Consider the following 13,531-nt stretch of genomic DNA (forward strand, 5'->3'; position numbering starts at 1 on the left):
AGAGGAGACACGTGTGTGCCCGGTAAATACACTGCAAAATACTAAACAACAACAATGGGAGATAGAAGCAGGTGTTCGCCGCACAGGTCCAAACACATCCGTGAGAAAACCAACACAAGACAACCTCCACGTTAGCTGCGCTGGTTTTAACACACGGGGCTGCCCGGTTGAATACAGTTCAATCCTGTTGAATAAATAACAAGTTGCGATTCGCGTTTTTCACGACAAACATGTGAAATCACACAATAAACTAATCTACAACCGAACTGCACATATTCCAGTAGTTTGTATTCGTGCACTGTATTGATGTTAAGTACTGTCTCCGCCCATCCGAGGACAAATCGGTGTAAGCTGGGCTGGAAATTGAGGTGTACCTCAAAGCAGCTGGATGTCATAAAGGATTGTGGGTAGTCCTATCCTCTCCTTAAATGCATTTTAAATAATTTGAGTAGCTTTTATAAAAGTGCATTTTGAAACCCGTGAGGTGCGTGAGTTAAAATATGAAGTAAAAACTGACGATAACAGTTTATAGATAAAACCAACGCGTTTGTTTTGTGTGCAGCGCCTCCATTACCCAGAACGCACTGCGCAGTGTTTGACTTTTGACCTCTGGATCAAAACAAGCCGATCAGCTGATGTAAAAGCAACAACATCCATAAGGTCTGAGGCAACAACAGCTCGGCTAGCTAACTTCATATGTGTGTGTGTGTGTGTGTGTGTGTACGTGTCCAGTTTTAGACCGTGCTGAGGCGGCGGTTCACTTCCGTCGGGCTCGTCACCGCTGCTGGGTCGGTCGATTTCAAATGAAGGTTGCTCGATCCTCCACAAGTGAGTCTCTTTGTGTTGCTAACAGCAGCCAGTGAATCTTTATTCAGGAGTTTCCCAGCGTACTTTGAAGACGTTGTATCGAGCGTGACAAGCTAGTTTCAAATAGCATCTTGACATCGGAGCATTGAGTGAAGGGATGCAGGGCAGCTAATGTTAGCTAACAAACTGTTGTTGTGCCGAAGCAGAAAGTGATCACCGGTCTGGACAAGTGTGTTTGAAGCTGTTTGCTTCACCACACACTGAATCATCATCGACTCTGAGCAGTGACGAGGTCAGGTCAACACATCCTAGTATTTAAAAACTATTACACTTGAGTTGGTTTACTTTTTAGTGAGTTTTAAGATAAAATGCCACATCACATCAGGTCATAGATATTGCTTAACCGTGCCATGACCGTGTGTCTTCCACCTGCACTGCTTATGCAATCCTAGACACTCTCAGTGACACTTAAGGTCAGTGCACCACTCTTCTTATCAACACCAAAGGTTGAGTGAGGGTCTGTCGGGTTTAAGATGAGTGGTCAAGGTCCAGCTGTAGATAAAGGAATGAACACAGTCCCAGTCTGCCAGGAGAGCTACGCCTGCGGGGGTTCAGATGAGGCTGTGTTCGAGTGTGATGAGTGTGGCAGCTTGCAGTGTGCCCGCTGCGAACTGGAGCTCCACAGGCAGGAGCGCATGAGGAATCATGACAGGGTTCGGATTGCACCGGGACACGTCCCCTTCTGTGACTCCTGCAAAGGTGACAGCAGCTGCTCGGTGAGTGGCGGACGCCTCAGGGCTGTGGTTCGCTGCCAGGGTTGCAAAATCAACCTGTGTTTGGACTGCCAGAAACGCACCCACAGCGGAGTCAACAAGAGGAAGCACCCCCTGACAACTTATCCCACAGTCAAAGCTTCCCAGGAGAACAGCACGGCTGACGGGGAGTCGGAGATGGAGATCCTGAAGGCCAAGCTGGAGCAGGTGTGCAGCTTCCTTCTGGTGGACGACAAGGAGGAGATGCAGGTGCGTGTGTGAGAGAATGCTGTTATTTTGATCCCATCCTGCTCATGTGATGTCATGATGACGTGGATGATCTTGTGTGGATTCTCAGGTGAAGGATGAGGATGACTTTGTCAGCAGATTGGGCTGCAGAGCGGATGAGCTCCTTAAGGTCGTCTCCATCTTTGGGAACACCGGGGAGGGCAAGTCCCACACCCTGAACCACACGTTTTTCCTCGGGAGAGAAGTGTTCAAGACATCACCCACCCAGGAGTCCTGCACTGTGGGTGTTTGGGCTGCTATGGACCCTGGGCACTGGGTTGTAGTCATCGACACAGAGGGACTACTCGGAGCTGGTATGGAGCAAACAAATAGATGATGTTCTCACAATCATGAAATAAACAGGGGCCATAGACAGGCATTCATTCCTCTCTTTACATTGGTCACCAGGAGCTAATCAGGGTCAGCGAACCCGGCTGCTACTCAAGGTCCTGGCTATCTCTGATCTGGTCATCTACAGAACCCATGCTGACCGTCTCCATGACGACCTCTTCAAGTTCCTTGGCGATGCGTCAGATGCCTACTTGAAACATTTCACCAGGGAGCTGAAGGCGACCACCAGCCGCTGTGGTCTGGACGTCCCTTTGTCCACTCTGGGTCCTGCGGTTATCATCTTCCATGAGACGGTCCACACCAAGCTGCTAGGATCAGGTACATCAAATATCCCTCATTTAGGATATGAACCGTACTTACAAGAATTATAGACGATGCTCATGTTATCTTCTCCTTTGCTCTCTGTCTCCCTCTCTATCTCTAGACAAGCCATCTGAATCAGCTGACCGTCTCCTTCAGGAGCGCTTCAGGAAGCTGGGTCTGTTTCCAGAAGCATTCAGCTCTATCCAGTACCGTGGAACTCGGACCTACAACCCCCCCACAGACTTCAGTGGCTTGCTGCGTAACCTGGAGCAACAGCTGGACAACAACACCACCCGCTCACCACGTTCTGCCAGTGTCATCTACAAGGCTCTCCAGGTGGTGACGCTTGCTCATATAATGATATGTGGTTTGTAGAGTCATGTATCTGAGCCAGAAACACTTAAAGTGAGCATTATTGACTCTGCTTGTCCCTCCATCTCACCCTCGCTTCCCCTCAGGCCCTGAGTGAGCGTTTCAGTGGGGATATTTCAGATGAGCACATGGTCAGTAACTCCTTTTTCCCAGATGAGTACTTCACCTGCTCCAGCATCTGCCTCAGCTGTGGGTACGTGCCTCTCACTTATTTATCACACTTGGTTCAATACTTCACAAGGCAGTAAAGCAAAGATGGCAGAAAACGTATGACATTTGTCTACATGCTCAGTTAAGGAAGGAGCACGACACAAAATACTAGTATAATTAAGTATCACAGACTTTTGATTTTGACTTGGTGTGCTCTCACGTTCAGTTCAGGCTGTAAGAGAAGCATGAATCACCTAAAGGAAGGGGCCGACCATGAAGCTAAACATCGCTGCCGCTACTCCGCACAGTACGACAACCGCATTTACACCTGCAAGGTAAGTACAAACCCACAACGCCACCCACGGGTGTGTTGAAAGGAAGCTTGCATGACGAATGTGAGTGTCTGTGCTGAACTCCTTAGGCCTGCTATGAGGGAGGGAAGGAAGTAATAGTCGTCCCCAAAACGACGGCCTCGTCTGACTCACCGTGGTTTGGCCTGGCCATCTACGCCTGGTCTGGGTGAGTTCATCTGCCACATGTGGAAAATGATTATAAATGTCTTCCTGTGAGCTCAAGTAATTTAACTACATCCCTGTTCATTATGGTCAAAAAATGATTTCTCCATTCACTGTAAACTTTAAATGAACTGTGTCAACATATTCTGTCGCCTTTTTTTGTCTTGTGTGTAGGTATGTAATCGAGTGCCCCAACTGCGCAGTGATCTACAGAAGCAGGCAGTACTGGTATGGAAACCAGGACCCAGTGGAAACGGTGGTCAGAACAGAGATCCAGCACATCTGGCCTGGGGTAAGGCCTCAGTGGAACAGCCTAAATGAGATTCTGCTTAAACCAATCAAACAAAGTTGCAAGCCAAGACCTTAAGGGTTTTAAGCGAAATGAATGTAGTCACATCCGCTGTTAGTCATGTTTGTATTTAATTCATGCCAGTCGGTTGTGTGTGTCATGTTACCATTTTGAACTGAGCATATTAAATCAAAAGTGCGGATAAGTGAAAGGTAAATGCTTAGAATAAATCCTGCTATATGTCAGCTGGTTGTGTCTTTACTCTGTTGTCTCTTTTTTCCCTCCCTTCTTTTCAGTCTGATGGTTTTTTGAAGGACAACAACAACGCGGCTCAGAGGCTGCTGGATGGAGTGAAATACATTTCTCAGTCAGTGACTGAACTCAGCGTCAAGCCTGCCAAAGCCGTCACCTCCTGGCTCACTGACCAGATCGCTCCCACCTACTGGACACCCAACTCCCTTATTCTGGTACCTGATGGAAACTACACTAAAACAAACAAACAAACTCTTGAGTGTGTTTGGGGCAAATAAGATGCAATAAAGCCACCTTCTTCTGTTACGTGGCATTTATATTTATATTACAGCAATTAATACATGATAGCAATGGTTCATTATCTAAAACAAAAGTGTTAGCATGAGGAATATTTGTTGCTCAGTTGCAGCAGAGGTTGAGGGGGGAAGTTAAGAAACAGTTTTAGGACGTGGCTTTACCCAAGAGATATCCAGACTGTTAGTTACATAACAGTTACATCCTGTGGTCCCTCCACAAACAGAACTTGATGTACTGTCCATATTCTGAAGTCTGTTTTCTTTCTACTTTCTTGAACTGTATCTGCACCATGACAACTGGCAACAGAGTCATGTGATTTTGTTTTTGTGTGTGTTGTAGAAATGCCATAAATGTGCAGAGGAGTTCCAACCCAACGACACCAAGCACCACTGCCGGGCCTGCGGAGAGGGGTTCTGCGACGCCTGCTCCTCCAAAACCCGACCGGTCCCAGAGAGAGGCTGGGGTCTGGCACCCGTCCGAGTCTGCGACGCATGTTTCCACAACCGGGGAATCCCAACTGGTAGGAGAGGAATCCCACTTTTCAATCCAAGTCTTAAATGTGAGATGTGATATTTTTTCTCAGTTTAACGGTGTCTGATTTGATAAGTTTGTTTTCCTGTTGCAGAGTTGCTGGATGCTGCCTTGGAGGAGGAAGGGGGCACACTGATCGCCAGGAAGGTTGGAGAGGCCGTTCAGAACACTTTAGGAGCTGTAGTCGGTGCTATCGACATACCTCTGGGTGAGAGTGAGACCTGTCTGTTTATCAACATCACTTCTCATTGAAATCACCTCTCCATCCAGCTACTGTACAACAGTGAAAACAGTCTATTAACTCCTGGTCTTGTAAACTATGGTAGAATCACAGAAAATACCTTAACTTTTTCAGTATATCATCCTTTAGCAATGATTCAGTGATTAAATGTGGATAGGGCTACAACTAACATTTATTATTAGTTTTATTTTTATTGTTATCAATCATTAGATTCATTATTCAGAAATGTATAAAGTGTTGACCAGCAAGCCCCAAAATATTAAATTTTCTATCATAAAAGACAAAGTGAATTTACATTTCAGAGGATGGAACCAGCTTCTTTTGGTATTTAGCTTCAAAAGGACTTAAATAATCAACTGACTAAAAATTGCTGCCAATTAATCGATAATAATTAATCAAATAATAATTCAGGTTTTAATGTAACTTGTTGTATATCAACTGAACAAAACTTTTTTAAGTAATGGAAAACGAATCTATCAAGGGACATGAGTTTCATTGTAAGACTGAGGGCTATGAATATTTAACCTACATAGATTTTCGCATTGTTGGTGAAACAAAATCCTTCAGCCCTAATACAAATGTATAATTACAGTCTAGTTCTAATTTTTCACAGAACTAGTAACCAAGCAGAGCAGTTTGATATTTCCAAGATGAATAAGTTACAGATTTCTCTTTTACTCTATACACTGTCTGCTCAGTTACGTTAACAATCTCGTTCTCTCTCTCTCACTTGTCCAGGCCTGGTGAAGGACGCTGCCCGCCCGGCCTACTGGGTCCCAGACCAGGACATCCACTCCTGCTGCGAGTGCCAGAAAGAGTTCGCCCCACGTCTCTCCATCCACCACTGTCGTGCCTGCGGCCAGGGTGTGTGCGGCGACTGCTCGCAGGAGCGGCGCTCGGTGCCCTCGCGTGGCTGGGACCACCCAGTGAGGGTCTGCAATGGCTGCAACCAGAAACCTGGGGATCTCTAGCAGGACCCGGGAGGGGAATGGCTTGGGATGCTGACTTCTGCTAAAACTGGAACTGATACCATGTAGACTCTGGCTAATTTAAGACTTCGTATGTTTTTAGCGGCTTCTCTTGGCTGCCACCTGTTTGGACTCTGTTAAATGTTTTGTTTTTTTTGGTAACACTGTCCTTACGTCACTTCAGTTCCTCAATGCTATTTCACTTTAATATGCCTATATTTTACACTGTGAAGAAAGCCAGAGTGAGACTTGAAAACCAAGACTGCAGGAGCGGTAAAGAGAAACTCATATCTTACAGTACAGGCTCCAACAATGGAGTTGAGGTAAATTCACATTTACCCCTTTTAGACTGTTTCGAATTTTGATTGAAACACTTGAAACCCTTACCCCTTTGACAATCCCTCCTGGTGTGATAAACTAGTACTGTCTGGGCCTGCATGTGTAAAACATATAATAACAGAAGTACTAACTGATTCCAGGTAAGCACTTTGAGCCGAAGAATGTTTCTGCCTGGATTTTAACATTCAGGACCGACTTTAGAGGAAATAAAGGAAAATGATCAACTTAAAAAAATTCTGATCAAAGATTGACTATAGTTTTCTTTTCTGCTTGGGCCCGACTAGCTTTAGCTGTCCTGCCACTCTTTGGCTTCAGCAGGATAAAAGGAAATCAGAAGCCACTGATGTACTGTAGCACCGAGATGCATTCCAACTTATATAATTACTTAGTATAACAACTACTTATATAATCCCTTCATCCTTTGTGATTGTTAGTAGATATAATGGACGAATGACAATAGAGCAGCCTTATTGATGCTGTTGACTGTTTTACATAGAATATAAATATATGGGGGAAATGGCCTTGTTTATTTTTAAAAATATCTAAACTTATCTTTTAACAAGACAAATCTGACTGCAGGGGGATCGCATGCAAGACAAAAAATGCTTTTCTTGCATGGCTGGCTCACAGCAGCAATAAGATACAGAGAGTACTTCAAACCACATCTGTTTTTGAGGCTGGCCCCTCGAAATGTTTATTAGAAGATAATTAATCCTTTCCTCTGTCAACTCAGGCTGTGTAGGAGGTCAAGGAGGAGCTTTTAAGGAGCTGCAGCGTTTGAGATCATATGTGAGGCGTTGGGCTGAAGACTCGGGCATTGAGAACTCTTGACTGTTTCAATTTTTAACCTGAATTTTTTTCCCCCTTGTACCCGACTGGAAGAATTTGTTAAAGCTGAGATAACAGACTTTGATGTGAATGATCTCATCCCAGAGAGTGATGTTCAATGAATACAGATATCACATGGAACAAGTGTATTCATGTATTCTATATTAAACTGCAGAGACTCTTTTTGTGAGTTTGTGTGTCATTTACAGAAAATAATTCACTATTGTATATGATGTAGTTTAAAGTACTGAGTTTAATGATTTTTGACAACTATTAGAAAAAGTTGCATCAATCTACAGTATAAACAGCTTATTTCTTTTTCAAATTCAGTTCAGAATCATCATATAAGTACACTTATAAAAAAGGTCACCGTGAGGAAGTTCTAACGGTACTAGTCGTGTACACTTCTATTTCCTTTTGGCACAAACGTGTGAAAATAACATTCCCCTGAGACATAAATGCAACTTTTTAAGTCATCCTCCAATTTAAAAGGTCACCATAACCTTGTGGAAATCCACTGCATACACGCCTTTCAGTTACACAGTAAGTATTGGTCTTGTATGAGAATATACCGTTTGTGCATTTGGCAAAAAATAAAATGATTGCATCATTGTTTGTTTTTAGAAATCACCTGGAAGAGGAAGCACTTTCAGTGTTTTCATAAAATTCATTGTGCTGCTCTCCTCCCTCCTGGTAGTCGGTGTTGTACGGGAAGTAGTACAGGTCGTGTTTGACGGCCATGAGCAGGCCGGGGAGTCCCCTGCAGCCGCCCAACTGGGAGGAGAAGACGACGCTTGGGATCAGGTCGTTTGCGACTGGGTGAGGTGACGGGATGGTCCGCAGCAGGTGGCCGTCCTTTAGGCTCCATAACCTCGTATAGCAATCCTGACCGACTGTGGAGTGAACAGTTTTGAGAAGCAAACTTAATACTAGGTTGCTAGTGCTAGTCTAAATTAAGTTTTGTGGGAACTTTCTTTACCCCCCCAGAAGTCCCTGCTCCATGGGTTATTACATTAAGAAAGTACAGGAACTTATAGGGTGGGGCTTGCAGCGCTGAAGATGAGTGATTGGTCGAGTACCACTGCTCATTATTCAGCTGGTCAATCTCTGCTATAGTGTGTAAAATCTCTTTCATTACATTGAGTCTCACATTTCCGAGTTTTAATTAAACTTTGTGACTAGTACTCGTCTCTTTTCCGATCAACAGCAGCACGATTTTACTACTCCATGTTTACTATCGTTTTAGTGTTGCTTGATTTATTCAGCTTATTTATACCACCACCTAGTGGACTGGAGTTGAGCAGTGTTGGTACATCAGCAGTCATTTGTCTAATCTCCTCTGGTCTTTAGACCGCAGTGGAAATGCAGGAGAACGGCAGTCTGCAGGAACCATTTTAGTTCCTTAAAAAAAGTTTCTGAGACGTAAGGTTCCAGGTGGTTTTGATCAAAAAGCAGCTTTGATCTCAGTCATGATCATATTGGTAGAAGATGTGTTGGTTGTCCCTTACCTGCCAACAAAAGCCCCTCAGGTTCATTGACTTGAATAGGAAGGTAGGCATGCTCATTATAGTGCCCTTTGTACTCCTGCACTGGTTTTGTCACTCGCACATCCCACAGCTTGATCTGCACGTAAATGAGGAAAACACAGAGTTAAAGCAAGAAAAGCTTCCATTCGGATTTCCATGTTTATATCTCATTTTGAAGGGTCTTGTTCTTAAGTTTGGATTTTTGAAAATTCAGACCTAATTTCTCACTCTGGTTTGTTTTTGGTTAAAGGCTGAACAGAAATGATAAAGCAGCTCATTTATAGCTCACTTACAGTTTTTTTTTATTCACCCTAATGGTTCCTTTCCCTCATTCTTTTACCACTTTGTCAGTTCCCAATGTTCTGTTTGATTACAGCTCTAAACACAGAATAAACAGTGATGAGTATAATTACGACCATTAAGTTGTTAAATCTTTTTAACTTGTGCAGCAGGTGCCAAACCTCTCCTCTTTGCACATTATCCTCATCTCAAGACTACATCATTTTAGCCTATTATTCTAATTATAAAATATAATTCACATATAGTAATTTGCTTGTAATGTTTATACAACACTTTTCCACCCTGACCTGGCCCAGCATGTCTGCAGCCAACAGGTAGTTCTCATCCTGCAGGACGCGGACGGATGTGATAGCCGATTCTTGGTGGAAGCGGCTGGCCTTCCAGCTTTGATCCCTGCGGCCGCGTTGCCGCAGGTCGATGCTGAAGATCTCCCCCGATCTACAACCATTAAACAGCACGGGGACCTAAGGAAAAAGGGAGGTCTTTTAGATTTCTTGGGTTTATTCTTAGTTGTGTCAAAAATAAATCTACAAGAAAACATTTTCCAGACAGTCCAACATGTCTCTCGTTCACTTTGATGTAACAAATTACTCACCCTGAGGGCAAACTGCTGAGCCAAGACATCACTGCCTACGCTGAACGTCTGTGTTCGGCCCGTCTCCGCATCTTTCACAATAACCCTACGAGACAGGCCTGCCAACACATGCAAGAACACAATTTAAGATTCAGAACTTTGCGTGTGTGTGTGACGAACTACTGATATATCCGATTTGTTTTGTTTCTTTGCAAACAGAGTTATATGATTTAAGAGATAAACATAGTGTAATATTCAATAACTTAAGCACACATCCTCCACGAATTCAACCCATTGTGGCCGCCTGTAATTATTGTATCTGATTATGAGTAGAAAGGTCGATGGCAATGTAACTGACCAGTGCTGAAGGTCTTGTCAAACTGTGGGTTGAGACACCAAGCACAAGACCAGGCTGAGGATATCTTAAAGCTACACAGCATCCCGGGCTGGTCTGAGAAGAGAGGGGGAAGAATTAAAGGAGGAGAAATGTTACTGTGGGGTAAACCCAACAATACAAACATGAAATATGTCCTTTCACCTTCTGTCTGCAGACTTATGCAGACATTACTGATACAGTTGATTGGGAAACCAGTAAGGATATACAGGCGAAAAGGGACCATTATTATCCTAGTAAAACTATCATTTCCAAACTAATTCTTTGTGAAAAGTAGTCATTTGAAACGTTTACATACAGTGACACACTAGAAAAAATGTGTTTCATCTAACCTGGGTTGGAGTTGCTAAAGAGGGAAGCAGGAAGCAAACTGACGCAGCCAGGGGTGTCTGCCACTCCGACCAAACACAGCCTGATAGTCAGGTTAGTCAAGGAATACATAAGAGGACCAAAATGCAAAAAATGTGTAAGTGACACCATGGAATCTATTTCAACAAAGGTGTATGACGTAGATGAGACTTTATATCATATTAAATACAGATCCTCACTTTTGTAATCAAAGCAGCACTTAAGTTTAAAGACATGTGAACTGCCTAAAAGCTCTGAAGCTGAACAAGGATACAATACATGGGAGTCTGGGTAGTTCACTGAGGCCCAGCAGATGGAATTCACCTGAAACACATTAAGCCAAAGCACAAGTGTCAAAAGTCTTCTGGGATTACAGAAAACACATTTACAACATACTTAATACTTTTTCTCATGCACATATAGAACACTTTCAGGCAATTTACTAGATTTATCAATGTACTTTTATGGTTTGAAACAAATTCCACAACACCTACATAGGGAACACCATGTCCCACCTTGCGGTTGGTAAAATAGAGGTTATCACACATCTCCACCGACAGAGAGCCCCTGCTACTGCTGCTGAAGTTCATGATGCCGTACTTGCAGCCTCCGTGAGAGACATCGTTGACTGTAAACACACGTTCACACGCTGAGTCCCCCTGAGACAGCCGAGGAACACAAGGGAGGATTGAGCAAAAGCATGTCACGGACATCCCCAAGTACATCAGGAAAAGAAATTGTTGCCTACATATGAAGTTATATATTAGCCCTGGGGTGTTCTGTTTGTGTCTGTGTATGTGTGTTCTTACAACTATAATTCTGAAGTTGTCAGTGTTGGGGTTGCTGTTGTCTGTGCTCTTGATCTCTACTTTGTGGCGTCTCATTCCGCTGACCTTCACCTCATGGATCAACCTGCAGACACACAGTAACCATGGTAACTACTGCTGTCACTGCCTGCAGACAATCCACAGAACAAGAATAATTGACTCACTCCCTTTCAGTTATCTGACAAGTCAAGGCTTCTATTTGCCAATAGGCTGAATATAAATCATTTTTGTTGTTGTTGCAACTATTAGTTCCAAAGCATCAAAATAGTTTGATTATGATTTATCATGGTTTTGTTTCTATATGACCGTATTGAAACCCACGTCAAAAATGATTAGCGTCATTAATAGTGGCCAGCAAAGCTCGAAAGAAACCAATCTCTACACATACAGAACTGATTAGCATTGAACTTAGTCACTGGGGTTGTTTCTGTAATGCATCACAGCTGTGGGTATTGAAATATATGGGATACAAGAGGAACAGCTCCATACTCTTGTGTGGAACTATACCTGCAGTAGGAGTTCTCAGGTAACAAGCCGAGGTGTCTTTTCTGCAGGAGCAATGACGAGTTCAGTCCTGCTCTTGGCGCTTTCTACAAAGAAAAGGATATCATTAAACCGAGATTGAACAAACAAGTTTTGAAACATGGCTCATTCCCAGCTCATGGACCACAAAAAACATGCCACGACCTATCTGTAATCATCATCACAACGAGACCATAAACTACTCCTCTTGAAATAAACCAGAAGACAGGGCGTCCACTTGATTCTACTAAAATCAACAAACAGTGACGTCATCTCTGCTGCTTTTCAGCATCTTAATACGTTTCTTCTGAAGCAAGTAAACAAGGGAGTGATCACAGACAATTTGCAGTCTGGCAGTTTCTCACCAATATGACTTAGCTCAGAGAACATAATCTGTGGGAGAAGGTTACACTCATGGTAAGAGAGAGCCTAGGTTTTAAATATAAGAGGAAATATATAGAAAGATGGAGATTATTTCCCCTACAGCAGACTTACTTTTCTGGGCTTTTCATCCTCTGCGAGCATCTTGTTTCTCTGTTTCTCTCTTTCTTTCTCTTGCAACTGCTCTCTGGTCAGTGGGTTACAGTTGTTATGTCCCGGCAACAGGCGGAAGTAGCGGTTTTTCTCCGAGTCAAAGTAGAAACCAGGCAGCTCTTCAACAGAACAATAATACACACGTTTTTCCCCAAATCTCATCATTTCCATCACCCAGAAACATTTTCCATTGATATGTCAGTTCAAACACAAAGAGTGACTTATTTTCTTTGCTTTTGTATTTGTTACTACATAAACTGTACTTACAAACCTCTCCTTGGTCAAACGTAAATGAGATGCACTGACCTGGGGCAGCACTGCTGGACTTGGAGGTGGAAGATGAAGGAGATGAGGAGGAAGAAGAAGAAGAAGAAGAAGAAGATGAGGCAGGTTGGTTGTCACACCTCTGCGATGTTCTATTTGAAGGCCCTGCATTACTGTGATCATACCTACGAAGTGAAAGGCAGGGAGGTGCAAGGATAAACAATCGCAGCACTGACTAACACGTCTCACATTCTTTGAATCAATGTCAACATTAAACTTAACATACCAGCCTTCGTCCTGTGTAGATCTTTGCCGGTTGTCTCTGTACCAGCCGCGGCGGTGTCCGGCCCCCTGTCGCCGATGCGGTCGCTGTCCCTCCCGCCAGGTCCACTTCTTCATCCCCGCTGTTTGGGCCCCGAGATTAGAGGTCCTCACACCGCGTGTGACCGTGCCAAGCTGTTTGAAGCAGCGTGTTTACCTGTTAGCACACGTTAGCTGGCCCTTAGCATTAGCACTCGAGCTAATGTTAGCCAAGAGCTACACATCAATCTCGACCCTTTTTTCTCGACACGTCAGAAGCAGAACATTGAACGTCAGTGTGCAGTGTAAACAGGGTTTCAATATGTCAACAGATGCGACTTGAATTCTGTGTTAACTTCTATTTCCTGAGAAACTGACACAAGTTTACAGTTTTAGCTTCTCTACAGCTAATTACTGTACATGAAGTTCCGGCCATGTTGTCCCGCCTCCACGTGTCATTCATTGGCTAACAGTAGCCTGTGACGTGGCATGGCTTCATTGGCTGTTGTCTTCCAGAGCGCAGGAATAAAATCATGAACATTCATTGAATTTAATTGGAATTCTATGAAAGAAAATCAGTTTTCTCTGGATTCTTTTCATTTCATTACAAACACTTGTTCATCTTAAGCCATCTAAATGAATGGCTGTACGATAAAGTG

General features: G+C 43.6%; 2 protein-coding genes across 4 annotated transcripts; one reads left to right on the forward strand and one right to left on the reverse strand.

The window, feature by feature from the left end:
- The first annotated feature begins 749 nt into the window (after nucleotides 1–749).
- On the forward strand, nucleotides 750–7,466 carry zfyve1 (zinc finger, FYVE domain containing 1). Its single transcript, XM_020091781.2, has 12 exons — nucleotides 750–1,829; nucleotides 1,918–2,161; nucleotides 2,256–2,516; nucleotides 2,623–2,837; nucleotides 2,960–3,066; nucleotides 3,250–3,358; nucleotides 3,445–3,542; nucleotides 3,713–3,830; nucleotides 4,124–4,294; nucleotides 4,716–4,896; nucleotides 5,002–5,115; nucleotides 5,887–7,466. The coding sequence occupies exons 1-12, from the start codon at nucleotides 1,341–1,343 to the stop codon at nucleotides 6,117–6,119; spliced, it is 2,340 nt and encodes a 779-aa protein (XP_019947340.2). The 5' UTR covers nucleotides 750–1,340; the 3' UTR covers nucleotides 6,120–7,466.
- A 52-nt stretch (nucleotides 7,467–7,518) lies between these two features.
- wdr21 (WD repeat domain 21) lies at nucleotides 7,519–13,347 on the reverse strand. Of its 3 annotated transcripts, none has more exons than XM_020091783.2 (13): nucleotides 12,859–13,347; nucleotides 12,615–12,757; nucleotides 12,270–12,427; nucleotides 11,760–11,842; nucleotides 11,235–11,337; nucleotides 10,920–11,084; nucleotides 10,700–10,749; nucleotides 10,410–10,489; nucleotides 10,042–10,134; nucleotides 9,705–9,802; nucleotides 9,397–9,573; nucleotides 8,792–8,906; nucleotides 7,519–8,176 (listed from the first exon to the last, which is right to left on the reverse strand). In XM_020091783.2, exons 1-13 carry the CDS (start codon nucleotides 12,969–12,971, stop codon nucleotides 7,911–7,913), a joined length of 1,644 nt encoding a protein of 547 aa, XP_019947342.2. In that variant the 5' UTR covers nucleotides 12,972–13,347; the 3' UTR covers nucleotides 7,519–7,910. The 3 variants fall into 3 exon arrangements, with proteins under 3 accessions (XP_019947342.2, XP_019947343.2, XP_069371650.1); XM_020091784.2 differs by having other exon boundaries at nucleotides 10,941–11,084; nucleotides 12,859–13,344; XM_069515549.1 differs by lacking the exon at nucleotides 11,235–11,337 and having other exon boundaries at nucleotides 10,941–11,084; nucleotides 12,859–13,342.
- Nucleotides 13,348–13,531: the final 184 nt, after the last annotated feature.

The sequence above is a fragment of the Paralichthys olivaceus genome, chromosome 19 (assembly GCF_024713975.1).
Source record: "Paralichthys olivaceus isolate ysfri-2021 chromosome 19, ASM2471397v2, whole genome shotgun sequence".
NCBI classification, from domain to species: domain Eukaryota; kingdom Metazoa; phylum Chordata; class Actinopteri; order Pleuronectiformes; family Paralichthyidae; genus Paralichthys; species Paralichthys olivaceus.